The sequence below is a fragment of the Equus przewalskii genome, chromosome 1, assembly GCF_037783145.1.
Source record: "Equus przewalskii isolate Varuska chromosome 1, EquPr2, whole genome shotgun sequence".
In the NCBI taxonomy this organism is placed as follows: domain Eukaryota; kingdom Metazoa; phylum Chordata; class Mammalia; order Perissodactyla; family Equidae; genus Equus; species Equus przewalskii.
In genome coordinates this window covers 184875104-184903092 of record NC_091831.1, presented here as the reverse complement: position 1 = coordinate 184903092, position 27989 = coordinate 184875104, and the positions used below count along the sequence as shown (strand labels likewise).

Below are 27989 nucleotides of genomic sequence, written 5' to 3'. Positions count from 1 at the left end.
AAGAGTGGATACTGTTGCCATTAACTGAAAGTGAGAGCTCAGGAAATGTGAGCAGTGGGTCTAGTTTCCCCCGATGGGTTTGAGGGGTCATCCCAAGGGGACGTTCAACGGTGAGTCGGATATAAATTAAAACCTCGAGTGAAGGCCTGGCTTAGACTGCTTGTGGAGGTCATTCGGATGTAGGCGACCTCCGGAGACATCCCAGGCCTACTCAGGATTCTTGAGGAGGGCGTGGTTTTCATCAGCCTGACGTAATTTCAACCATGCCTGAGTCTGTGGACACGTGCTCATTTTTACAGATCTCTTTCTCCTGCACGCGAGCACACCTGCCCTGGAATTTAATGGACGTAAAGTTATGCGAAGAATCACCATGTGCAACAGGAACCAGGACGTCTCTGCCAAGCCCACCCCAGAGCAGCAGGTACACACACCAGTCAGCACTGTACACGCAACTTGCTCCTGAACTCCACAGCTCTCTGCCACACTGGGGGGCAAATATGTTTTCATTCTCTTGATTAACATAACAGGAAGTATCATCGTTCCTGAAGTCTTGGTATTTATAACAGAAATAGAACCACACAAAAATACAACTGTGGAGACTGGCTGAGGTCTGTTGGCAAGGCGTCTGGGACCATCCCTGGCTTGGGGCAAAAAATCCTGCCCCCAAAGCATCTTATGTCTCGAGCCGTGCTCAGCTCTCCTGTGAAGACCCAGTCCCAGAGGGCTCAGGACTCCACGGGGGACGCGCTCTGTGGCCTCCAGCCTGAAAGGGCCTCTGGCTCTGGCCAGCCCGCAGGTCGCAGAAGTTCTGCTCTGGAGCTGTGGCTACAAGAGAAGTGTTTCTTCAGTGTTGACTCTGACCAGTGAAATAGCTATGACAGATTTTTTCTTTTCCCCAGCACACAAAGTGGCATTTCAAAGAAGAAACCACTCTTTTGGTGCCACAGAGTCTTTTAAAAGTAATATTAGAACAAGAGCTCAAAGGAGCGTCTGCTCCAGCACAGCTGTCCAAACCTCGTGTTTCAGGGAGAACGTGGCCACCTATGCAGACAGGAGCCTGGACGCCTCGTCCTAGGGGTCTGTTCCTCGGGCTCAGATGCATCAGATTCAAATTAGCGATATCGTCCTGGTCAAGGGTCCTTTCTGCCTGTTTTGCAGCTAAATCCATGCGTCGCTGCTTTCTCATATTATGCTTTGTTTTCCCAATTGGACCACAAGCTCTGTGAGGTCAGGGGTCACATCTTGGGCTCTGTTATTTCTTGCAGAGTTGTTCGCCTATGACCTTGCAGGAAATCGTTGGGTGGATGAAAGAAGGAGGAAATGGGAGAACAGTGGTAGATGAGCTGCTGGGCGGCCTGGTAAAGAGGATTACAAGACTCAGGTCAGACTAGGAGGATGGGCGGAGTGGGAAGGACGTTTCATTTGACCAGCAGACATGGATCCTGGCCCCATGTTGGCTTGCTCACCTTCACTCATTCAACAAACATTTCTGCAGGCTTCTTCAATGAGCCAGGCAGGGGTTGTGGCAGGCCCTAAACAGGATGCAGTCCCTGCCCTCTGCTGTGGCGGCGGTGGTGAGGGGACATGTGACAACCGGGGACTACAGAGGTGCCTGTGATTGCAGACAGGGTAAGGGCAGGCACAGGGCTGACGAACAAGAAGGGGCATCTACATTAGCCTGTGGATTCCAGGAAGGCTTCCTGAAGGAGAAGGGTTTTGACTCAAGTCTTGATGGACGAGTGAGTGTTGGCTCGATGAGGGTGACTGGGAAAGGCACTACAGGTAGAGGGACTAGCAGTGGATGTTCCAAACGACAAAACTGGAGGTCGCATTAGAGAACCAAGTGTCAGCTGACAGGGTGGTCCCCTGTCAAAGAGCTGCCCTGCACAGGGCCCGTGGCAATGCGATTTGGTGCTCGGGAGCAGAGGCTTAGCAGCCAGACAGACTGAGTTCAAACCCAGCTCTGGTACTTACCAGCATGTAACAACAACTGTTTTTATTTTTACTCCTCTAAGGCTTGGTTTCCTTAGCTGTGTCACTTACCTATTGCTGCATAACAACAGCAAGTTGTGTGCAGCTTGAAACAACACACATGTATTAGATGCTCACAGTTCCTGTGGGCCCAGGACCTTCCGTCTCAGGGTCTCTCACAAGGCTGCAGCCAAAGTGTCAGCCAGAGCTAAGGGGTCATCTCAAGTCATGACGGGGGAAGGATGCACTACAAGCTCACTTACACGGTGTTGGCAGAATCCGGTGCCTTGCTGGCTGTTGTCCAGAGGCTGCCCTCAGTTCCCGGCCGCTGGGCCTCCCCAGCTAACAGCTTGCTCCATCCAAGCCAGGGAGAGAGAGTCTGCTAGCAAGACATGTGGTCTAATGACTGAAGTGACTGCTCCTCACTAGGGCCATGTTCTCTGGGTGAGGTCACGAGGCCAGCGCCTCTCCAGGGGAGGGGGTGACACGGGAGGGATTGCCAGAAATGGGCATCACTGGGGGCCATCGGAGGGTCTGCCTGACCCACTAGCCCATAGCTTGTTACCACTAGATAAATGTTGGCCATTATTACAGCATTATGCTCAACTGAGAGATGAGGAAAGGCCACAGAAGAGCTGGTGACGGACTTCACAACAAAGAGCACCTTTAGGGCAAGTCAAGTCAGCCGTGTCTTTGAGCCTGCATTTCCTCCTCGTACAGGGACAATACCTACCCCCCAAGAAATGAGGACATCTACGTGCACGCACAAACACATTTTGTAACGCCAAATACACACTCCCCAGGCTGAGGAAGCAAGCTGCTGTGGGCCGATTTTCCATTTTGAGAGTCTCACAGTCTGATATCTTCAAAGCATGGCCTGTGGGCCTGAAAGGGTTTGTGTAACTGAAATAAACACTCACACGAAAAATCTTTTGAGCACCCCTTAAGGCACTTCCAAAGGTTTGCTCTTTTCCTTCTTTTTAAATATCTTTGCTTCCAAGGACCCCATGGGGGTCTGGGAGAGAAAACAGATGATCTGGGAAATGTCAAGCTCTTAATAATAAGAATGGTGATAAAACCTCCACCAGCTCCTGATGCTTGGAGAGCAATGTTTATGGTGGACAAGGCTCCCCAAGCCTGCATCTGCTGCGAGGTCTCGGTGTCCAGTCCCTCAAAGTGGCTCTGCCAGGCCACCCACCTGGCCCCCCATATCTGCTGGTGCCCATCCCCTGCCCCGGCCCCCCATGTCTGCTGGTGGCCTCCCCCCACCCCAGACCCCCATGTCTGCTGGTGACCCCCACCTCACCCCTGCCCCCCATGTCTGTTGGTGCCCAGCCCCCCCCCCCCACCCGCCTCAGACGAGCCCACCACACAGGCGCCTTTCACAGCCCTCTCGGGGAGCAGACATGCTCTCACCCTGACTGCGGGGGTTCCGGCAGGGTGGCCCGTGCTCCGGGGCGGCGGCCTCGGGGGCACGGAACCTGGGAGGGAGCCCCCGCCTCGCACGAGGTGCGCTTCCCGCCCTGGACGAGGGCGCGGGGCCCGGCAGCGGTAAACGCTCTGCTGCACCAGCCCTGCAGGCCCGACAGGGCTGTCCCGCGCCTGGGCCCTCCTGTGCGCCGCCGCCACACTCTGGGCTGTGCGGTCTCGGGCGGAGGGCCGAGGGCCCGGAGCAACCTGGGCGGCCAGGCAGGGCCAGGGTAACGAGGACCACGTGTCCGCAGACCTGACGGCGGCCGCGGCAGGACGCTCCTGGAGCCGTGATTGGCCCCCGGCTGAGCGCCGCAGCCAGTCCGCGCTCGCAGGGGAGCCCCGCCCACCGTGGTCCCGCCCCCCCCAAGCCCCGCCCATCACAGACCCTGCCCCGCGGGTCCACCAGTATAGCTCCGCCCGGGCCCCGCCCAGCACAGCCCCGCCCCCGGGCCCATAGCCCCGCCCACCACCGTGGTCCCGCCCCAGGCCCCGCCCATCACAGACCCTGCCCCGCCAGTCCGCCCTTATAGCACCGCCCCCAGGGCCCGCCCCTCATAGGCCCGCCCCCGTAGCCCCCTGCCCGCAGGTCCGCCCGTATAGCCCCGCCCTCGGGCCCATAGCCCCGCCCCCCGCGGTCCCGCCCCGTGGGCCAGCTCCGAGCGCGCGGCGCCGCCCGGGGGACGAGAGCCGAGGGCCGAGGTCCGAGCCGCGTGCGCCGGGCGCTGTGCGGCGTAGCCTCGGCCGGCGGCATGCGGGGGGACCGGGCGGCTGTGCGGCCGGCGCTGCCGCTGCTGCTGTGGCTGCCGCTGCTGTGGCCGCGCGCGGGGGCGCTGCGCCCGGGCGAGCTCTTCCCGCACGGCCCGGCGCGGGGGGACCGGCTGCTGCGGGACGGCGACGACGAGAGCTCGGGCGCGGTGGAGCTGGCGCGGCCCCTGCGCTTCTACGGGGCCCGGGTCCGCCGCCTCTACGTGAGTTCGGCCCCGGGTGCGCGGCCGCAGCTCCCGCTGCGTCCTCCCGGTCGGGCGGCGGGTCCCCGGGCTGCCTGGAGAGGGGCGCGCGCCGCGGTCCTGGCGCCCGGGACCCGCCCCGCCGACGACCCGCCGCGCTGCCACCTCCGGGTGGCGGGTCCGTTCCCCCAGGCGGCCCGGCCGGAGCAGGGCGGGGCGGGGGCCTGGGAGGGAGCGGGAAGGCTGCGCGTCCGGACGCGGGGCTCCCCAGGGATACGGGGTCCCCGGTCGCGCGAGAAGGAGAGGACGGGCGAGCGCGGCGCAGGGCTCGGAGGACCGCGCGCTGGGTCGGGGCGGGAGGGACCGGCCGAGGCGGGGGCAGCCCCAGGCCCGCGGGTCCCCTCCCTCTGGCGCAGCGCGGTGGCGCGCACGTCCGGACCGTCCCTCTGTCCCCCTCGTCCCCCAGGTGGGCACCAACGGCATCATCTCCACCCAGGACTTCCCCAGGGAGACCCAGTACGTGGACGACGGTTTCCCCACAGACTTCCCGGCCATCGCGCCCTTCCTGGCGGACGTGGACACGAGCCAGGGCCGGGGCCGCGTGCTGTTCCGCGAGGACACGTCCCCCGAGGTGCTGGCCCTGGCCGCGCGCTACGTGCGCACGGGCTTCCCGCGCGCCGCGCACTTCGCGCCCACCCACGCCTTCCTGGCCACGTGGGCGCAGGTGGGCGCCTATGAGGAGGCCGCGCGCGGGGCGCCGCCCTCGGGCGAGGTGAGTGACGGGGGTGAGTGACGGGGCCGCCGGCTGCGGGCGGGCGCGTTCCAGGCCTGGGGTCCCTGTGTTCGCCCCCTCAGAGCCTCGTGTCGCTTGGTGGCGCCAGGGCCGAAGCGGCCTGGAAGTGAAAGAAGCGGGGGCTTCCGCCGAGGGTCTGAGTGGTCACCTCCAGCGAGGGGGACCGCGTAGGGGGGTGCGGGCCCCGGTGAGATGCGGAGGCCCTCGGACCACGCTGGTTTTCTGTTTGGGTGTTTATTTTTAGAATCACTTCTAAGTATACAAGCATTATTTCTGGTTATACGTTAATTGAAGGAAAACATCAGCCACTACAGGCAATTTACAAAAGAACAGCCACTCATTTTCCTACCACTCAGAGATGACCAGTCTTAAACATTTTCCTGTGTGTCTTCCAGAGTTTTTTCCTAACCTTATCTGAGTCTGTCACTATCTGTTAACAGTGATGGGTTCACACTGCACATACTGTTTGTAACCCACTCCCCCCCCCCAACTAAATAGCATATTGTGAACATGTTTCAATGTCAATAAATACATTTCTACAATGCCGTTTTTAATGTCTGCATAGTATTCTACCCAGTGGGTTTATCACTGTGCCCAGAGAACATTAAGATTCTTTCCAATTTTTCGTCATGATAAGTAGTTTTGTGAAGCACTTTTTTTAAGCTGAATCTTTGCACAAACCTCTGTCCTTAGTTGACTTTCCAGGAGGTGGAATCGTTGGGCCAGAAAGGAGGCACTTTTTATAAGGTTCTTGACAGCTTTTGCCAAATTGCTCTCCAGCTGCTGGTTTACATGCTCCCTGGTTTCCAGGAGGCCGTCTTCAATTTGTTTTACAGTCTCTCCCTGAGCAAGTAAAAGTGCCCCAGAGCTCCAGTCAGTGGGGTTGGCAGCAACATTGAAAGCACTCCACGTGGCCGTCAGGTGGGGCCAGGGTGGCCTGGCACGTGGTGAACTGCCTCATTCCTGCAGTAGGTAAGGGCTTCCTGCCTTGAAATTACACCTGAGGCTAAAGTGTCGTACTCCACGGGCTGACACTCTTAGAATTTCTCTCTGTTTTAACTCATCACTGTTTCTTAGCGATAGAAGGATGATGCCTGTCGTCCCTGAGAGATGAAGTAGCTTGCCCACTCCCACTGAGTGGTCCAGATGGCGGCCATTCTGGGCGAGAAATATTTCCTAAAGCCTGTAGTAAGCAAAGAAGATCTAGAAATAAAAATTATTTGACCTTAGGATATTTTTGCTGTTCTTTTTTTGGTCAGGCAACATCTAGTTTTGTTTATTGAATAGTTTTTTCAAGTACTTGGAATTGACATCTCAGGTATTCAGCAGAACACATTCAATGCAAACAGGTCGCACACCTTCTTTGTGTCGGCTCTGGGCTGGGAGGGTGAGAACGAGGAAAGAGGTGGGGCCCCCATTGTGTTGCATTCGTTTATCCGTTCATTTTTGTTCATAAGTTTTAAAAACTTGTTTAAAATTAAGTGTAATGTAACTATAAGACATTTAGAAAATGGGATAATAGACATTAATCATAATTCCAGTAACTAAAGGTTACTGCCATCACTTTATTGTGTTTTCTTCCAGTCTTTTTTCCTAAACATTGATCTTACATGTGGCATATTCATTTGTGTGCGTGTGCAGGTAATTTATATCTAAACTTGGTTGGGATTTATTATCCAGCAAACCGTTTGGCACACTCACGGTCTGTTCAGACTGAGAGAGACACTGGGGAGGGACATACTCTTTACTCTCAGGGACCCCGCAGTTTAGTAGGGACACCGGTTATGTTCAATAGGATGAGTGTAGCGTCTAGACTGGAGGAGACTGAGTCAGCCCTGCCTGGTTAGGGGCCTCCATCCGGGCAGTAGCTTTGAATCCCAGCCGAGCAGAGTGGAGTGGAACTGTCTCAGCAGAAGGCAGCGCATCTGACGCATGACCGTGAGCTGTGAAGTGTGCTGTGGGGGCACCACGTGTGGTACCTTATTACTGAAGAGGAAGGGTGTGCGACAGGAGGCGGGAGGCCGCGGGGAGGGGCCTCACACTGCCGGGAGCTTGGACTTGGTCCTCGGCAGTGGACAGCCTTTGAAGGATTCTAAGCAGGGCACTGATATTTTTCCCGGAGAGTTCTTGTCTGTGTTGAGAAGGTTCAACTGAGACAATTGTTATACATGCCGTTTGTTCAGGCTGTCTTGTTAATTCTGTAAGTATTTTATCACAAGTTCTCCCCACAACAATCCCACAAGATAAGTACAGGAGGTCTTGTTTGCGTATCACAGATAACGGCAAATACAAGAGAAAGCGATTGTCCAGAATGCTGCTCTTGGTGAGGCAAAGGCAGGTTAGCAGACAGAATGTTGATTCTTAGTTTTTTTGTTCCTTCTACACAGACTTTTCATGCAAGACTCATTTTCTTGGCTGAAGTGATATAAGTAGACACAGCAATAGTTGCGCCTTTTCCAAGACTTCCGATTATATAAATAAGGCCTGAGTCTTACTGTCCTGATGTGATCTTAGTGCCAGAGTGTCCTCGGGACCACGTTTCATTCAGAGGCAGAATGAACTTGGAGTGCAGTTGGCTGCCAAGGACACTCCTGATGCCTGGTTATTCCAAGTTAGTGGTCCTGTGCTCTGAGGAGGGTTTGCTGCTGTTTGCTTTTCAACAGAAGAAGGAAAGACAGAGTTGAGCGAGACGAGCCAGAGACCAGCGGCTGCAGGGGCTCCGGGGCGATGTGGTCACAGCAGAACCTCCAGAGTCCAGGGCTTGTTTGAAACCAAATTTACAGTACAGACAAGGTGACGGTTCAGGTCCGTCTGTCGTGCGGGAATAGTGCTTTTCTTACTTAGCTTTCAGGAGTTGCGAAGACAGTGGCAGTGAGAGAAAAACATTCTGAAAGAAGTCGTTTCTGGAAGGTGATCCGGGGACTTGGAAGCAGTGACCCAGCCTCGCTCTTCATTTCCTGGCCTATAAAGTGGGGCAGCAACGCCCGCCTCACGGAGTTGTGAGAATTAACTAAGGCTACGGCATTTTTAAGTGGCTGTTGTGTCCTTGAGACCCGGTGGGTGTGGATGCTCTGCCAGTCTGTGCTCCACTGCTGTGGCCTCATAGGAGCAGATCCTGGTTCGTCTATTTCTCCCTCTTGTAGGGATGCTGTGATGCAAGTCCTGTGCGGAAGGGCTCTGTAAATACAGGTGTTCTGAGTTTCAGCTTCTGTCTGCTCTCTTTTGGGGGGAGTAAGGAATATTTGTAGGTTCTGTCTCTCTTTTACTTTCTAATTAAAATCATTTTCAGACACCGCCATATGCTGTGCTGGCTGCAGGATTTGTTTCATTTAGAAAGGAGGCGAGGGCTCTGTTTGGAGAGAGGGTGTTTTTTCAATTACCCACGTTGGCGGTTCTTCTAAGAGCCTGTGACTTGAGTTCTTGCTTTACTGGTTCTTTGGAGGCAGATTTTGCAGACAGCAGTGTGCTCTGCTTGAGGGACCGTGTGGTTCTGCACGGCTTTCTGGAGCCTTGGCATGCTAACCTCACGTGCAGTTACTGGAAACTGAAGATGTTGGAGGAAGGCTGTCTTCGCCACCCAGAACAGTTACAGCTGCTCCACTTTCCCCAGATGGTCGCTGTGGCGTGAGAGAACGTCGGCCTGACGCTGGGTCGTCGGGTGTGACTCGTCTAAACAAGCAGGAACCAGGCTTATCGCTCAATGGATGTGAGGCTCCCTCAACCGTCAGGGGTCCCTCCCGGAGCAGAGCAGCCACGGTGGTGAGCTCCAGAGACCTGTTGATGGGACGCATGACAAGGGCTGTGCTCACTCTAGTCTGGTCATTTTTGGCGTGCGAGCCCTGTTGTTGTTGTTTCGGGGGTGGGTTTGGGGAGCAGGGTACACAGATCTGTGTGGCCTGGGGATGTTTTCCCAGCCTGGAATTTGTTGGGCTGAACGGGCTGAAGGAATGAGTCTTGGAAGGAGGCAGAACCAAGGGCTGCGAGCTGAGGCTGGAGGAGTGGACGGAGGGCGTCGGGGCAGTAACGCAGGACGAGCAAGGAGGCCCCGTGTGGGGACGGGCTTGTTGACGAGTTCAGAGCATGGTGGTCATCGCCCAGGGGGATGGATCCAGAGAGAAATGAGCGGCAGAAGTGGGCCCTTGTTGTGGCTTCCTGACCTCTGGAGCTGAAGTCCGGAAGAGGGGAGGTCCACGTCCGTCCTGAGGGGTTTCCCCGAGCCTGGGACGCGGCTCTGCAGACATCGGGAACAGAGAGGGTGGAGGTTGGTTAAGGAAATGCAGAAGTTCTGCTGAGGACTGAGCGTCAGGAAGGGCGTCTTGTTAGGGATGTGACAGCAACAGAGCGTTTATCTGCATTTGAATTTTTGGCAGGATCTGTAGGATATAGGGCAGAAAATTGGATGAGGGAAAATCCAGCCTGTAACAGCCACGTAGATAGAGGTCATGGGAGATGGAGAAATACACTAACGGGGAGGTTAGTGTCCACCCGTCCCTGGAACCAGAGTCAGTGATGCTACAGCAGAGCAAGCACTGACCCTAAGGAGACAGGAAGGAGAGCTCGGGACCCTGTCTGAGCTGACTTTCTTAATTCTCATGGTGACTTTTGTGAGCCACTGTAGCAAAGCCCTTTGGGAACAGGGACGGCACTGTTCTGATTTTTTGCCAGATGGCTGACGTTAACTAATGGATTGCAGAAACCAGAAACTCGTGCAGGGGCGTGGTCAGCCTCCGTCTGTGTGGCTGTGCCGGGCGTCAGTCAGCACTGATGGTGTGTCCTCTGCGCGAGGGGTCAGGACCCACCTGGTCTGCAAGGGCACTGGCTTCTCCCTTCCTGGTCATGGGATGGAAACCTCGGAGCCCGGCAGCCGCCGGCCTGACCCTCTCTGCTGCTCCTCCTCCGGTGGGGGCCCCTCTCCTCCGGGATCCTGGGGGGTCAGGAACTGGTGACCCTTCTGTGGGTTTGGCAGCCCATCTGAGAGTTTCCCTTCAGAGACAGCGTGGGGGGGTTCTTGCAAAGGCTCAGCTGCAGGAATGCAAAGACCTTTCCGGTCTGGAAGCCGGCTGGTCAAGGGGTGCTGGGAGGGGTCCCTCCAGACTTGGCCAAGTGGGCTCTTGAGAGAACTTCATGGACCCAAGAGAGAACTGTAAAAGTGACCATTTGCTGTGTGGGTGCTTTTTAAACATCCAGACTCTCAACCTGTACTTTGGCATCATAAAGTTTGTTTAAAATTCTCCTTCTATTTTCGTGCTTCAGTGGAGACAATATTTTAAGCGAATGCCTCCCATAGCAAGTGCAGCTCAGGGTGGCATATGAAAGGCACTGCGTGAATTCTCACAGAAACGTATGTGTTTGCTGACTGACTGAATGATGCCAACAAAGAGCTGAATACCCAGACCGCACAGGGAAGCAGCCTCGCCCCAGAGCTGCTCCCCTCCCCCTCCTCCCTCCCCCTCGGTTCCTTCCATCTCCAGGGCCCCTTATCTGACAGACGGTCTCTAAACTTGCAGCCAGGATCTCCTCCTCTCTCGAGTGTATTGTGGGCAGTTGGTACCGGGAGCTCTAGAGCTCAGTTTTTAAAGCAGGTTCTTCTTCCTCGAGCTCTTTACTTTCTCTAGCTGAATGTTATTTATTCCCACTAAAGGGGAGCTGGAAGTTACTGCCTCACCCTGGACGGACGCTGCAGGGTGTCAGGTTCAGACACGACCCACACAGCCTCTGTCCCTCTGTGGCCGGGGTTATGGCTCCCCAGCTTCGAGAAATTCTAGAAAACACCCTCGCCTTTTGCTTTTGGAAAAGTCAAGCTCTGCTGATGAAACAGTCAAGAGCTACAACAATAACCGATATACTAGACACCTCCCCTCCACCCCCCACCCCCCGTCTTAGGTTTGAGCCAGGAGAAGGCAGCAAGGCGGCTTTCTCTGTTAGAGAATGAGAAGAAAGGTGGTGTGTTACCTCTTTTTCTTGAAAAGCATTTTAACACCAGATTCCTTTGTCCTAAACACAAAACCTCAAAACTGTACTTCAAATGCTGAAAGCAAGAAGGTTAGGGGAGAGCTTGAGGGCCACGCGGAGGACCCAGGACGAGCAAAACGGGGCGGAGCCTCTTGTTTGCCGCCTCACTGAGTAAAATGTGATGAATTCTGTTTGTCCAGCAAAATGGTGAAATCACACTACTTACCAGTAAATAATGTTCCTGAAGGCTGCATTATTTAGGGGGAGTCGTAGTTTTTAAATACTCCCCAGGTTCCCCGCTCTGTCGTAGAAGGGGTGGGGTTTAGGGAGAGGTGTGCTCAGCCCTAAACGTAACATCTGTGTAAGAGAATCAAGCATGTTAATGGGTCATGGGGGTGGGAGATTCTGGGCAGAAGTAGAGGGAAAAGGCGGTGTTTGAAAATCCGAGTCAGCTGGACTTCGAGGAGCACGTCTGTAGGGCAGGTGCTGAGTCTGAGGCTGGTTCGGCCGGGCCAGGTCTCTCTCTGGGCTGCTTTGGCTCCGTCTGCTTCTGAAGCTTCCCAGGCACCTTGCAACACTCCCACCGACCTCGGCACACGCCCTCCGCAGCCTCTGCCGCCTGCTTCAGTGGCTCTCGGGCTGGCTGTGGCATCTCGCTCCTTGGCCGCGAGGCTGGGAGTCCCCGTCCTGGCCGCCTTTGCTTCCACGGCACCCCCGTGAGGCCTGGTGCTCAGCAGGTTCTTTGAATTAATGTCCAAAGGAACTAATGAACGGAGGCTGCAAACACATGGACAGCTAACCAGGAGAAGAAGGTGAATCTGATGAGAAACCCACAGAGGTGTTATGGGGGTCGGAGAACAGAAACAAGTCTGCAGGGAGCTGCCGAACCCCAGCGGGGCCGCAGGAGAGGGTAGCAGGGTTTCCAGGCACTGGGAACATGAGAGAAGGACGGAAGTGTGGACGTGCAGGACAGTCGGGGAATGCTGGAGAGTCCGATGAGGACGCGTCTGAACCTGGGAGGGCACCTGGGCCGGGGCTCAGGAGGAGCCAGGATGGCATCAGGCTGCAGCGCCGGCTCTGGGGCCACTCAGACCCGCTCCCCGGCCTCTGGCAGCCGGTAGCCCCATGTGTTTCCTGTCTCTGAAGTGGAGGTGCTGGTGGAAGAGACAGGACAGTGAGGCTGTGCGGGCAGCAAGGGGCCTCGTGCCGAGCCCAGCGCAGCCCCTGCCGGCCACGGGGCCTCAGTCAACGGGGGCGAAGGAGGGTCGACGGGGGCGCAGGGCCCACATGGGCAGAGCTGTGGGAAGGGCGAGTTATTTCACTGCTCGCTCTTAGCTCTGAAGAGGTTTGGATGGGAGAAGTTTGCAACCTTAAAGAATACGTTTTTAGCCTGTGTTTTCTGCCTGTGTGTATTTCACCTGTTGATCTGAACGGGTAAAAGATGGTGAAACAATAATGTAGCTTATAAAGCTCTACCTGTAGCGTGCAGAGGACTGGTAAGAATATCACATCTAAGAACAGCCCAAGAAACCCTGAGAAGGGACACCCTTGGCACTCACAGTGCTTCGCTTGAGTTCTGTTTTCTGTTTGTTTATTAAGAATATTTCCCTTTCCTCCCAGCGGAACACTTTCCAGGCAGTTCTGGCCTCCGATGAGTCCGACACCTACGCCCTCTTTCTTTATCCTGCCGGCGGCCTTCAGTTCTTTGGAACTCGCCCCAAAGAGTCTTACAACGTCCAGCTCGAGCTCCCAGCCCGGGTGGGCTTCTGCCGTGGGGAGGCCACCGGCCTGAAGGGAGAGGCGCCGTACTTCAGCCTGACCAGCACCGAGCAGTCCGTGAAGAATCTCTACCAGTAAGTGACGCGGGGGAGAGCCCTCGGGACTCTCACGGTACCTGCCTGCGAGGCCATGAGACCCTTATGTGGCACCGGGGCGCTGTCTGAGCGCGGCGTTGGGTCAGAACCGGGGCTGGGCCAGCCCTGGGGAGCAAGTCCCCAACACAGAAAAGGGCCTTTATTTTTCCTGCCCTGTTGGCTGTGGATTCCAGAAACTCTGTGTGTGTGCACGTGTGTGTGTGCGCGCGCAGAGCCACTGAGGCTTGCTATGGAAAACATTGCTCTTGGAACCACTTAAAAATATCCAGCAGTGTAACCGCCAGGATTGAGGTTTTTCCAGGTGGATCATTTCACAGGAGGACGTGTTGTGATTCAGTCTTTTAAACAGACACAAGTTAAAAGTTAAATTAAGAGTAGTGTAATTTGGGAAACAGACAGATTATTGGGCTTTTAGAAGTCTCAGGATTCCTCTGTGGCTTCGTTATCTGAGACGCACAGCCTGGATGCCCACAAGGCAGGCTGGCGGCACAGCCCTGGTCCCCCTGAGGCTGCTCTGCTGGCGCAAGAAGAAGCCTTTATGCCTCTCGTCTGTCCACATCCCACAGCTTATGAGTCAGCACCTCTAATATTTATTAATTTCAGGGCTTTAAAATATATCTTTGCTTTTCCCCCTTTGCTGAATACTGGTCTGGAAGCTGGAGAGAACCCTCGGCAACGTAGCCCCCAGCTGCCTCCCGCTTCCGGCCCATCATTCTGGGTGCTAGAACACCGCATGTGTCCGCTCCCGGAAAGCAGGCCTGCCCAAATACGGTGGCTCATAGCCGACATTTGTTGAGAGCTTAGTACTTGCCAAACTCTGTGTAACGCTCTCCAGAAGTCGTCTCAATTAAAAGCCACACGAATCCTGGGAGGGGAGTTCTACTCTTTTCTCAATTTGACAGTTGAGTGTGGGGAAGTCAGGGTCCTGTGATCTCAGAGTTACTGAGTGGCAAAGCCAAAATCCAAGTGCAGGTGGAGCTCTGGACTACTTGTTCCGTGCTGACCCCGGCCTTCCCCGTCCTGTGACCCACACTGGCATCCTCGGGTCTCCATCTGGGCTGCCTTTACTCTCGACTCTGGAGGAAACTTGGCTCCTTGTCTCTCCCCTGGTTCCACCGTCCTCGCCTGCTCTGGAGCCCACAGTCTCTGCTCCTCAGACATATCGAGAGCTCACGGGGACCAAGCACTTGAAATACAAAGATGTGCAAGGCACAGGCCTGTGCACAGGCAGTGTGTACTCCCGTGGGAAGACAGACACAGACACACAGACAAGAATCCCAGAGCATCAGAGTAACTGTCGACGTCTGCACAGGGTGCAGAAGGCCGTGGGGGCCAAAAAGCCTGCAGAAGAGCCAGCCATGCTCCCCGCACAGCCACAAAGACCCCTAAGAATTAACACACATGCACATGTAGACACGCATGTGCAGTCACACATGCACACATGTACACATGCACTCATACACGTGCACACATACGTTCATGCATGCATGCAGCCACGCATACATGCAGCCGCGTATACACACACATGCACACGTGTGCAGCAGACACACATGCACACGCATGTACTTCTATTCCCCTCCCTCTGTGCCTTTCCTCATGTTTATCTTGCTGCTTCCCAGAAACCTCCAAGTTGCTTGCTGAGAGCAGAATAAGTTATGCGGCCAAATAACCAATGGGGATTTTCCTTTAGTGTAATCCATGCCTAATGTTAAAAATAAAATAAAGTACAAACAATACAGAATAATGTAAAATGATGGTAAAAATTACCCGGTGTCACTCCTGCAAGTGTTAGCAGTCCTTCCAGGATCTCAGGTGTATGTAGACAATTTTTAAAACCAACATGGCTCTTTCACCATCCACGTGGCCCTTTCCCACTTGTCGCCGTCTTGTGGACATCGTTCAGTGACACGTCGTTTGTACGATCATTTTAAGGCATCTCATGTGTCCTGCGTTACTAAGACAGTAGTTTATTGATGAACGTTTAACCTGTTTCTGGTTTTCCTCTTACTAATATTCTTGCAGTAAACAGCATAATACATGCTGCTCAGATTTTCGTTTCTCTTAAAAATAAATTCTTAAAAGTAGAATTGCTGAGAAAGAATTTACGCACTTTGACGTTCTGCCGTATGTTAGCACGCATCCTTGCCAGCGTTGCAGAGCTGTGCGGCACAGTCTGTCCCTACAAGCCACTATCTTTTTAACCTTTGCGGATATGACAGGCATAAAATGCTCGTATCTTCACTCTAACTTCTTTGATTACTGGTAAAACTGAACACTTTCTCGTATGTTTAATAGCCATTTATCTGTCTCTTTTTGCGACCTGTCCCTGTTCTTTGCTATTTTCTATTGGGGTGTTTACAAAGAACTCTTATAAATAATAAAAAAAAATAGTAAAGATATTAATCCTCCCATATGCTGTGAATATTTGCATCCAGCTTTTCATCTTTAAAGTCACTTTGATCTGGAAGGTGTTAGTTTAGGCTTGTCAATGTCTCTGGCCGTTTCCTCTAGGATTTCAGGTCTTTGGTTCTTCTCAGAAAGGCCTTCTCTGCCTCCAAATTATAAAAATGTTCCTCAGCTTAATCTTCTATTTTACTTTTCATTATTTAAATTTTCAAAGATACACAGGAAAGGGGAGGGAACAGCTGAATGAGCACCCAGAGGCTCGTCATCTGGATTTATAAGTTGTCAGCGTTTCGCCATGTTCATCTTTTTTTTCTTTTTTGCTTAAGTATTTTAAAGTCATTCCTCACAGCCCGTGTGCCGCTCTGAAGAGCAGTTTCCTCGTCAGCGGAACCTCTGTCTTCCTCAAACTCGGCTTCTCGTCGTAAGCTCGAGGGTCGTGCGTTGTCCTGTTCGTGGTCTCATAGCTCTTCTTCTGCGAGTGCTCACGGGCTGTGTTGAGCCTGCACACGCCTGTCTCCTGGAGGACAGCGGCCACCGGGTGCTGACGATGTGGCCCACGCCACGCGCTCAGCGAGACTTCCTGACAGTCCTCCTGAAGCCCGGGAGGGGCGCTGTCCTCCCATCTCGCAGCTCTGTTTTCCTTCTAGGAAACACACTAAGTTCTTTCCGTCACTGAGCTCTCCAAATCACCTTGGATTTAGGACAGACTCACATTGGCTACCTCCGCATCCTACACGATGACGAAGGCCAGGAGAAAGATTTATATTTAATTAGAGGTTATTTTATTTAGCTTTCATCTGCCATAATTTGTATTTTCCTACTCTGTGAAGCTGTTATAGTTTTCTCTTTCTAACATCAAGAAGAAACTTTGCAGCTGCACAGCCTCTGATGGATGATAGTCAGCGTCCTCAGACCTGCAGGATTCTCTCGCCGTCAGGGCGTTCCTGACTTTCATGGGGAGAAGCACCACGGTCAATTCTCAGGACTTGCCAGGCTGTGCAGCACGTTGCACAGGGGATCACAGCCTGCCGTCTCGATTCCTGTTTCCTCAGTTAATTACAACACCACACAGAGTAGGGGAGAGGGACTCTGAGTGGGTGACGTTCTCGGAATCGCACTGAAAAACATCACTGCTGTCGGAGTTCACGTGGGTGTGACGGCTACCCGCCCACTGAGTGGAGTCTCTGTCTCTGTATGACTCAGTGAATTCTGACCACCGTACTGGTCATCCCCTCTTCCTCACTGACCGACGTTTGTGGAAATCCCCGGGCCGGGAGACCCGGAGCCCGACGTCTTGTACACACGGCAGAGGGACACGCAAACTGGTGCCGTCGGGCCAGCCAGACCCATTTGTTCAAGTTTGTCCTTAGTTTCACAAAGCTTACGTGTCACTGACTCTGAAATGGTGGCTCCCTGGGGTATCTGGAGCACCAGACGGGGTCTGTGTTCTTTTCTAGTGGAGAAATTGAGCTGTTTCCAGATGTTTCTGAACACCTGTCACCTGCAAACTGTGGCATTTTGGTGAAACAGCTTTCTTATTTTCCCCTTAACTTTCTTCTGCATTTGCTCAACACTTCTTCAGAATTGGGCGTTTCTATTTCTTTGAATTTTTTACGTTGACTCAGTGTTCTCTGTGCATTAGTTAATTGATTCATCCACATGACGTTCGATGAGAAGTGGTGATTCAGGCGTGCCCTGACTGCAGGATGCCATTTGTCTGACATAATGTAACGTGGACACGGGCGGCACGGGCTAAGTTCAGGTGCGAGCTCTGCCCGCTGTGGGCTGTGTGGCCTTGAGAGAATTGGTAACCTCTCTGAGCCCTTTTGTGAAATCGGGCGTGATCGTCCTGATGGGCACGTGGCATATAACTAACCCTCAGGAGCTTGCAGGCATCATTATTTAAGACTTCGGCAGAAATCTTTAGTGTATGTTTTCTCGATTGTGCTAAAAGTAGAGGACGGATAAGATGTCCCCACATTGCTTGTTTGTTTTCAAACAGCCAGATTTGGGGTTCGATGTGGCCCGTGTAGCAGGTTTCTGACTTGCTGTGGCCTCTGACCCTGAAGGGTGAATGAGGGGTAGTTCACATCAAAATTCAGCCACGTGTGGGTCTCCTCTAATTTGGTTTTCACTCCAGTGAAACCTGAGCCTGATCCCGACGGTCTGTCCCTTGTCACCTATGTTGCTCGCCTTTGTGACAAGACTCCTTACAATGCTCTGCTTCTCTCTCTTTAGACACAGCAACCTGGGGGTCCCTGGCGTGTGGGCCTTCCACATTGGCAGCACCTCCCCGCTGGACAACGTCAGGCCGGCAGCGGCTGGGGGAGGCCTCTCCGCAGCCCAGACTCCAGCACCCCCAGGACAGCCCTTCAGCCACGTTGCAGCCCTGGAGAGCGACGACGCAGAGGACGACCTGGATTATTACGATGGGAACGAGGAGGAAGTCGAATACCCGCCGGGCGACCCAGAAGAGGCAGCGAAAGGCCACAGCAGTGTGGACGTTCCCCTCCACGTGGAAGCCGACCCAGGGCCTTTAGGAGGTGGGGGGTCTCCCCTGGATTCCGACCTGGCCTCCCCCTTGCCACATCCCACACCCAGCGGTGGGCCCTTCTACCCTGCCACAGAGTCTGCCACCCTGGACCCCCAAACCGAAGAGGGGAGACCTGTGGGGGAGACAGATGCCTCAGATGCAAAAGGCCCCACGGAGTCCTCTGAACAGCTGGAGACGGGGGGCCTGGCTCCACCAGGGACGGAAGGACACCCGCCCGCTCCTCCCCGGGAAGGCCCCGCTCCCCATCCTGAGACCAGAAGCCTCCAGCCCCACCCAGCTGCAGGGACCCCACCTTCAGGACTGGATGTCCCCCCACATCGGCCCGTGCTGGACCACCACCCGCCCCTGGGCCACGGGGGGCAAGTGGTGGGGGTGGAAGATGACATCGGCTCCAACACCGAGGGTAAGTGGGTCAGGAAATGGGTCTGAGGTTTCGTTTTAAAAAGGCCGGTTAGCAGGGCAGGGACATTTTCTCAAGTGAGGGGGCGAAAGGTTGGTGGAAAGAAGCCTGGAGCTGACTTTTAAACTGCGTTTCAGAAGACAGAGTGTCTCCTTTGCCAAATAATCTTGGCAGGAGAATTCTGTTTGGAATCTCTTGACCATTAATAATGTTTTTTTTAAATGAGCCTCATGCAGGGGCGGGGAGCATGGGCTGCGGGTGCAGCTGTGCCCTCGAGGGAGATGGGGCATCTCAAGGGTCCAGCAAGGCCCGGCCCCAGCCTGGGGGCTGCCTGTGCCTGTGAGGCTGGAGGCCCTGGCTGACTGGCTGGTTGTGCTGGTCAGACAGCCGTTCCGGACTCTCATGCTGAGACGGACGATGACCCTCATGCCCCCTGGTGGTGTGCAGAGGGGGATCCGTGTCCTGTTGCTTCCAGTTCCTGGCTGTGCGGCTGGGGCTCCCTCCCTGGCCACGCCGGGGCCAGGCTCTCGGTTCAGGACTCACCGTCATCAGCGCGAGCGACCAGAGAGAAGTGCCGCGGAGGCCGGAGGAGGCTGGTGGCGAATTCACAGGACTCAGAGCCGTCTCCTTCCATCCCCGCTAGACTTGTCGCGCAGCTCCTTGCTCCCAGTCGGTGTCAGCGCGTGACCACACCTTCCTGCTGTCCGCCCAGGGTTGCCTGTCTGACCCCTAACAGGAGGAGGGGGGCAGAGGTGAAAGCTTTCCTCGGGGCCTCCTGGGTTTCACCTTTTCCGTTTCCCATCGCTTTTGTGGCCTCCGGGTCCCTCCAAGGGGCTGACCTGTGGGAGCTGCTCGGAGAACGGCCTCTTCCAGGATGCAAGACACTGCTTTGTGACGGAGGGGGCTTGAGTCACAACAAGAAGGCGCGCGGGCAGACGCAGGTCTGAACCCAGCCGCCACGCTCACGGGGGTCCCAGGCCTCCGAGGTCACCCCAGGCCTCAACTTCTCCTGAATTTGTTGGGAGGATTAATGCGTTAGTGAATTTCTTAGTCAGTGTCTACATTAGCTGGCTCTTAATAGCGGGTGGCAGCTGCTACTAATTACAGAAGATTTAAGGCGTGGAGATGAAGAATGGGCATGTGGGGTCCTCGTGCCTCGGGCCGCATCCCGTCAAGGTGAAGATTGATTTCGTGGGAAGCCTTCAGACTGACCCTTGGTGTCCTGAATTTTCGCACAAGTTCTATGTATCTGAAGAGAATTCAGAGCCATGTATCAACGACTTTGAGCAGAGAGGTTTGGGGTGGAGATGTGTCCTAAATGGTCTTTTCATCGGTGGGTTGAGACCTCCCACCCTCGGAAGAGCTTGGAATATTGAAAAGTGGATCACGGAGTGACTATTGAGGGGTCCGCTGTTGGAGGGCTGCACGGCCCCCCCCACCCCGCCCTCGCCGGCTCTGGAGGCCGAGTGCCTGCGGCCGTGGAGGAGGGCTGCGACCTGGCCAGAGGACAGAGGCGCAGCGTGCCCGCCCGGGGCTGAACCGGGTATTGATCAGCCGCTGGGGGCGTCTATAGCTGACCTCCTGGAAATGGCAGATGCATGTGGAAAAGCCAGTTACCTCAGCTGTTCAGAAGGAAAATCCGCCTCCAAGCTTCTGAACCTGGGAGAGGAGGCAGCCGCGGCCACGGCAGCAGGTGCGCGAGCCCGTGTCCCCCGGCGTCAGGAAGGCTGGAACCGTGCCGTTGTTCAGGGCTGGATTTTCTCGTGAGCGAGCTCTGTGTTTTCCAACCCAACGTGGGCCCCATCAGGGAAGGCGGGCCCTTGGGGAAGCCTCTGGGACAGGGCCTCAGCTGTGCTGCTCCTGTTGACCCAGACGGGCATGGACTGGCGCTCGGTCCCAGCTCTGCTCTGCGGTGTGGGCCGCGGCACGGGCGTTTCCTGGGCTGTGAGATGGAGGAGCATCGGCCTCGTCCACGCTGGGATTCTGACTGCGGCTCCTGCGTCTGGTTCCCCCTTGAGCTTCGTGCTCATCTTGTTGAACCAAGAAATGAGGCTTACCGGCCCCGCTCTCTCCTCCTCTCATTTCCGTCTTTTCCTCTGGGATCTGTCACAGACGTTCCTTTTGGGGAGAAGCCCGGATTCTCTCCAGTCACGTCCACGGTGGCAGGAACATCCAGCCCCACCAGGTTCTGGCCTCGCCTTCTGTTTCCAGAGCCCACAGAACGGGCGGGAAGCGGGTATGCAGCGCCAACCTGCTCCCGCCTGGCCCCTGGGCCTCCTTGCCACGCGTGTGAGTGCCCGCGGGGATGCTGGCTGGAGCTTTTCCCACGTGATGGGGGAGGCTGAGGAGCGACGTCTGAGTGGGCAACCAGGGCCACAGGGAGGGTTGTTGCCGCCATCAGGGGACACAGCCGGGCCCCAGGTGTCGTTGCGGTCAGGGAGCCTGTGTGAAGGACGAGGGCTCCAGCCAGGCCTGGGGTCGGACCCTGAGTTCAGAGGGGAGGAGGAGGGGTGAGAGTGGATGTGGAGATGGAGGGCGGGCGGCCAGGGCCATGGTGGGGACCGTGTGTCATGGGCAGTGGGACGGGGTTGACCTGCAGGGTCCTGGGTATTGTTAGACCTGGTGAGGTGGTGCCGCAATGAGCTTCATTGAGCCCCGGTCTGCATGACGACTGGAAATGGGAGGGACGCCTGCTGTGCGGACCCGCAGGCTCACCTCGGCTGTGGGCCTCCTGCCTCCCCAGATGGCCGGCAGCAGGGAATGTGGCCCGAGGAGGGGCGTCCCTGTGGCCTCCAGCCCTGCTCTGGCCATGGGGACGGCTGCAGGGCACGTGGTTCATGCAGGGCCGGGCATGTGTTCTGGGCCAGAGAGCTCCATCCTGAGAATGCAGCGTTCCACACGGACTGTTTAGAGGCCCCCGGCCAGTGTACCAGAACCTAATTTAACCGCCACAATTACGGTTTCAGCCTCACGAAAGCCTTTCGCAGGCACTGACTGTAATTTGGGAAAAAATGCCATCTGTGTGGCGGACTCCGGCATGGCGGCTGCGGCCATGGGAAACCGGGCCTCCTGGCCCAGCCGCTGAGCTCATTCACCTGACCCTCCACATCTGTGGGCTCCCTCAGCCCGTCCCTGTGCATCTCCTAATCCACTCGGAACAGGAATCGGGCTGGAGAACGTCTTCACAAGATAACAGATGTGGGGAATGCAAACCCATCGTTGCTCTAATTTGGGAGAACGGTATTTGGAGCTCTGTTTTATTTTTACCTGAATTTCCTGAGAATGACTCTCCTCGGACCCGCATCAGCTCACCTGGTGCTCGGAGGACATCAAGAAGCACACGGTTCCTTCCGTGGAGCGTGAGAAGGGTGTCGCCTGACCCTGGAGGCAGACACAGCGCATCCGAGGCTGCAAGCCGTATCCTGGATCTTGGGACCCTCCGCACCCACAGTCCCGTGGGTCCGAAGGAGCGTCCTGACTGGGCTAATGCTCTGAGGAACCTCTGGTGTGCTGGTCCCTCCAGGTGCGGCTTCTTCGTGCCCAGTGTGACATATAAGCTGGAGGACCTGGACTGACACACCCGAGCTCCTTTTGCTTAAACTGAGCTTTGTCTCATTCTGAAATCCATGGCAGACAGCGACGTAGTTTTCCTTCCAGCAGCATCTCAATATTTTTATCATTATCCATAGCCTTTTTCTGGCTTGAGTTTTCTGTCACTTTCTTGTTTTAAATAACATTCAGTTCGTGCCTGATTTTCTCTTTGTCAACTGGAGTTTCTCCACCGCAGTCAAGGCCCCACCCTGAATGCCTAGGCGCTGACTTCCTCCTCCCAGTGCCCAGCCAGACGTTCCACTGGAGCTGGACGGTCCACCCACCAGCCCCTCGGCCCGCCACTTCTCGGGATCTGCCAGCCGCTCCCAGTTCTGTCCAAGAGTTAGTGCTGCTGCCACCGCTGCCTCCTCATGGGTCTTTTCCAGCCGTGACACCACTGGGGACTCCCCGCCATCCCCCAGCATCGAGCCTGATCTGTGAAGTGTGGCTCAACCCTGCTTGCTGATTAACCCGAAACCAGATCAGACCCTAACCTGCTCCCGTGGTAGACGCGCCTGGACTGCACCGCGACATAATCGCGGGTGGACTTCCTGGGTTCCAATCCCAGCTCCACCACCTGCTGCCCGTGTGACCTCAGGAGAGTCCCTTCTGTCTGTGCCTTAGCTTGTTTGTCTGCAAAGCAGGACAGACACAGTCCTGCTCTCGTGCAGAGTCCCTAGAGTAGTATCCGTCCGTGAAGCCTATTGGAGTGGTAACTTGTTATGTTTTTATTGCCGCTACAAGTTCCTTCTCCAGCTACATCGTTACTTACACGGTGCACGTCTTCCTTCCATCGTCGTTTCTCTTCTGCCCTGGAACACGCATAAGCCTCGAGCTTTACATCTTTAATTTGTTCCTTCCCTGCTGGTTTCCTGCTTTTCAGACCTGGACCTGGAACACAGCCACCACCGGGTTTTCCTGAGATAGGGCATCTGTCTGCCTTGGGAGCTGGCACCTCCCGGCAGCGTCAGAGTCCGGCTCTGGAGCTGGAATCCTCCTTGCTGTCAGGTTCTGGGGATGTTGGGGGACGTGTGCACAACCCTCTGCCTCCTAGTGGCCGTGCTTGGGACTGGCTTCGTCCCCATCGTCGGGACAGAGCCCTCTCTTGTCCATAAGCCCCTGGCCCCTTGGCCATTTCTATTAGGGACGATGGCACCTGCTCCAGGTCCTTTGTGTCTTGGTAGCCCAGGTGGCCCTCTTTCTTCTTGTAATGGGCAGAGTAAGTGGGAGCTGAAGGAGCCACTAGGGGAGTGTGCATTTACACCGTGGCTTCCAGAGGAGCTGCGACCGGCCAGGCTCCCACTGCTGTGGGGACGCCCCTGTGTCACACCCAGGACGAGGGGCCTGGCAAAGGCCCAGAGCATGAAGGGTGTGAGTGTGCGTGTGTGTGTGCATGCATGCGTGCCCTTCTCTCAGAAGAACCTTCCTGGGTGTGAGACGAGGTCCTTGTCTTCCAGTTCGAGGCCACCTGAGAGAAGGGAGGGGTGGTCAGACGTGGACCCCATTTGTTAGCCCCTGGTTTCCTCTCAGGAAATCCTTACTGTCAGATTGAGCCACGTAAGGTTGCTGCTCTGTGGCCTTTGTGACCCACGAGACAGCAGTGGGACAGCTTGGCCGACAGCCTCCTGGGTGGCCTCAGCGTGGCCTCGTCCCCAGAGGGGCCGCTCATCCTCGCTCACCAGCTTTGCTGCAAGAGCGGCCAGGAGCTGGCAGCCATCCTTCATGCCAGGAGACAAAGCAAGTCAGTCCCTGGGTTGAATGTTATTCCCGCCTCGTAGACATGGAGCCCGTGTGTTTACTGCGACCTCGCGGCTGTGTGGTGCAGACGCGTCCTGGGAGGCGGCAGCCATGACGCTGGGCCGCCGCGGCCTCTGATGCAGCTGTTTCTCTTTCCAGTCTTCACCTACAACGCCGGCAAGGAGACCTGCGAGCACAACCACAGGCGGTGCTCCCGGCACGCCTTCTGCACCGACTACGCCACCGGCTTCTGCTGCCACTGCCAGTCCCGGTTCTATGGAAATGGGCAGCAGTGTCTGCCGGAAGGTGAGTGGCGTGGCGCCCGGCTGCTCGGGGGTCTTGCTGCGGCTGTGGCTTCCAGCAGCCTCTGGGGTCTGTGCCTGTGGACCCTGCTTCTCCACTCTTTGAGCCGAAGCTCTAGCTGCCTGCAGGGCCCCGCGGATGTCTGAGGAATGCGCATGTTGGGGCTGACTTACCAGTCTGAGGGTTAACCAGGAAGGTTTCCTCCCCTCACCAGCCAGCTCATTGAGTCAAAGTGGGCGGGAGGGAGAAGGGAGACGAAGACGGGTCTGTTTCGGACTTGGATGGTTGGTTGGTTGGTCAGGGAATGGTGAAAACGGCAAAGGTGGAGCCTTGGGAGTTGCCCCCGGAGCTTCGTCCGTGCCTGGCCCTAGCGGGAGGACGTCCGGGTTGACTGCCTTGCTGTCTTTCAGGGGCCCCTCATCGCGTCAATGGGAAAGTGAGCGGCCACCTCCGCGTGGGCCCCACGCCCGTGCACTTCACAGACGTGGACCTGCACGCTTACATCGTGAGCAACGACGGCAGAGCCTACATGGCCATCAGCCACATCCCGCAGCCCGCGGCCCGTGCCCTCCTCCCTCTCACGCCCATCGGAGGGCTGTTTGGCTGGCTGTTTGCTTTGGAAAAGCCAGGCTGGACCAATGGCTTCAGCCTCACAGGTGAGTAGGCTCTGGGTCTTCATTCAGTGAGAGCGGATTCGCCTGTCCAGCACCCAGGGCCACACATGGGGTTTTCTGTCTGGAGGTGGCTGGGATGGTTTGGCTTCGCGGGACGGTGTTTGAAAGACAGTGGTTTCTGCTAACTGTTCTCCAGGTGGTTCTGGGAAAGGACGACTCCATCTGGAGCATTCGTGTCTCAGCCCAGCTGGTTGGAGCTGGTTTGTCAGACTCTGAGTGTTGTGCACACGTCTGTCTAGTGGGGGATGTGCTGGTGGGGTTCCAAGGACTCCACGGGGCAGGGGCGCCCCCTCCCCCAACTCTGGCCTCCGATGGTACAGACAGCACTTCAGCAGCTCCAGCCCTTGTGAAAGTACGATTTTGGCTCAGGATGCTGGGCCAGTCCCTGGCTGTTTCCCTGACGAGCTCCCAGGAGCTGCCAGTACTGTCTAAGGACCACCCTTCATAGCAAGTGGGGGACGCCTTCTGGCTTCCCCCCTGAGAAGGCTTGTCTCCTAATGGGGTCCTCTCACTGCACACACTCCTGGAGACGTCCGTCCCCCACCACCAGCTGTGCCGGGTCTTGCTTTTAGTTGGGTTTGAATAAACCTGGAGTCAGAAGTAGATAACACACAGTGCGCCCGGTACGTTTGAACTTCAGGTAGACAATGAACAACTTAGCATAGGTGGGTCCCGGATACTGCACGGGACATACTTACACTGAAAATATATCCATTATTGATCTGAAATGGAAATGCAAGAGGAGCTCCTGGGATTTTGTTCTTTCAAGTCTGGCAGCCTTAGAAAGAGAAAGTCAGCGATGCTCCCAGGAGTTTATTTCTCACAAAAGGCGAGCTCCTGCACGGAGAAGCGGTGGGGAGGTGGCGGATGAAACCGCGCCCCATAGAAGTCTGGGTGGCCGGAGCAGCAGCTGATACACCTGGTCTGGGGTCGGCTCCGCCGCAGGAGACCCAGGAGGGGGAGCAGCGCTGCAGTCCCTCGGTCCCCGGGGAGGCGCCCACCTCTTCGTGCCCCGATTCCTCCCTCCAGGCGCTGCCTTCACCCACGACATGGAAGTGACGTTCCACCCGGGCGGGGAGCGGCTCCTCGTCACTCAGACGGCGGAGGGGCTGGACCCCGAGAACTACCTGAGCATCAGGACCCACATCCGAGGCCAGGCGCCCTACATCCCCGCGAACCTCACGGTGCACGTCGCGCCCTACAAGGAGCTTTACCACTACGCGGACTCAGGTGTGGAGGCCAGTTCTCACGAGATCCGGGGGGAACCAGCCTGCCCGCTGGTGTGGAGGCCAGTTCTCACGAGATCCGGGGGGGACCCAGCCTGCCCACTGCGGGGGAGGGTCAAGTGAGTGACTAGAGGAACGTCCTAGACTCACGTGGCACGTGAAGGGGGCTCGCCATCATTTTTATTATTACCGTTGTTATCGAATACACCGTGAAGTGAGCAGAGTGCCCGTGCCCTTCACGGGAACCTCAGGTTCCCTGCCCGGGACGCACAAATAATAATAATAATAGCATCATCAGCAAGGCCTTGTCTGGCGTGGGCAGTGATGGCATAATGATAGTTTTAACCACCCTGCTCTCAGGCCTTGGAAAAGTATCCATCACTGGAATTCGTACTTGTCCTGTCGCCGTTTCTGCTGCTGTGAAATCACAGAGCAAGGAGCTGCCCGCCCTTGTGACACTAATGCTATTCCGTGGTTGGGAGGCGGGAATCCATACCCCAATTTGCCGTCTAGATCGCTCAGGGGAGCTCGCTCCTCCGGGAGTCTATTTCCTGGTCTCAGAAGAGGCCAGTGACACCCTCTCTGTGCGAGTGGCGGCATGTTCTGTAAGCTGCGGGTGTGAGGCACCGCCTCTCCTCGGTGGCCGGCGGCCCAGCCTCGAGTTCTGCCCTCTGGCCCCTCCCTTCCCTGCCCTCCTTCCCTTCACTGCCCTCCCTGGCTTCTCCCACGGCAGAGCTGGAAGTCAGCAGGAGAACGGGCGGCAGCGACTGGATGGTGCACAGGATAGCCTGTGGCCAGAAAACCAGCCTGGGCCTGACTCCCACTGAGATGGAGAGAAACGATGCTTCCTTCTTCCTTCCCCAAAACTCAAGCGCAGGGTGTGGGGGCCGTGGCCTCTGAGGATGGGCGGGTTGTAGCTGGGGGGTGGAGCTGGGCGCCTGGAGCTCCAGCTCTGCTGTGGGCCTTCCTGCGTCTCTGACGCGCCCTGTGGGCCCCGTGTGCGCTGCCAGGGAACGAGGCCCCGAGGGAAGCAGGCCCTGTGTGCGCGGCCGGGGGACAAGGAGGCCCCCACAGAGCCCCCTGCCCGGTAATGACAGCGCTTCTGCTCCCCCGTGCGCTGGCGCGGGTTCTTAGGACGACAGGCTTCTCGTGTCAGTCGGCGCCTCCCGGGGATGTGCTCCAGCAATCAGTGGAAAGCTGCGCTCGGGAAGCCCCAGTGCTGAGTGCTCGCTAAACCCGCCCTTCTGCCTGTGCCCCTTACAGCCGTGACCTCTGCGAGCTCCAGGGACTACGCCCTCGCGGCCGGGGCCGTGAACCAGACGCGGTCCTACCGCGTCCTGCAGAACATCACCTTCCAGGCCTGCAGGCACGCGCCCCGGCCCCGCGCGGCGCCTACGGTGCAGCAGCTGAGCGTGGACCGCGTCTTCGCCTGGTACGCCGAGGACGAGGGCGTGCTCCGCTTTGCCCTGACCAGCCTCGTCGGCCCTGCTGGAGGTTCGGCCCCCTTTTTGCTGCTGGGTGAAAATTGCCTGTGACCTCTCCTCTCTTCAATCCTTTCTGGGTCTCACGGTCACCAAGGGTCATTGGGCTGTGGGAGGGGCTGGTGTGAGGGCCAGCGAAGCAGGGCCGCCCTCGGGGCCGGACGGAGGGAGGGAAGCCAGGGGACAGGAGATGACGGTGTCGGAGCGAAGGGGCGCTTCAATTCTGGAAACCGGCAGTAGTGTCCCCTGGAAGACCACACGTGTCCCCACAGCTCGTGTGGGTCCTGTGAGCCGAGCGGGCCCAGCGCGGGTCAGGGCGACAGGCAGTCTGGGTGCCTCCCCCAGGCCCGGTGCGCATTGCTTCAGACCACGGGGCTGGGGTGGAGGACTCGACTCAGGATGAGAGTCCTGCGCCCACCGGCTGGCGGGGGTTTGCGTGAGGAAACTCGGTCGGGGCGCAGGCCCGGCACCCAAAGCTGGGACTGTCAGGAAGTGAATTAATGGCATGAAAATGTCCGTTGGTTTTAGAGGAAGACGTACATCAGAAGAAGGGAAAAGACTGTTATTGGCGATTTCTCAAGGAGAGATTTAGGCAGAAACAATGGGG

At 56.4% G+C, this 27989-nt stretch overlaps 1 protein-coding gene across 1 annotated transcript in view; it reads left to right on the top strand.

The window, feature by feature from the left end:
* The first annotated feature begins 4093 nt into the window (after positions 1-4093).
* The window catches only part of NID2 (nidogen 2), a 45613-nt gene continuing 21717 nt past the window's right edge, over positions 4094-27989 (top strand). The window contains exons 1-8 of the mRNA XM_070630382.1: positions 4094-4412; positions 4858-5163; positions 12757-12989; positions 17655-18373; positions 23858-24004; positions 24412-24657; positions 25705-25905; positions 27165-27395. Of these exons, the coding sequence (XP_070486483.1) occupies positions 4194-4412; positions 4858-5163; positions 12757-12989; positions 17655-18373; positions 23858-24004; positions 24412-24657; positions 25705-25905; positions 27165-27395 (2302 nt within the window). The 5' untranslated portion in view covers positions 4094-4193. The remainder of the gene's footprint in view (positions 4413-4857; positions 5164-12756; positions 12990-17654; positions 18374-23857; positions 24005-24411; positions 24658-25704; positions 25906-27164; positions 27396-27989) is intronic.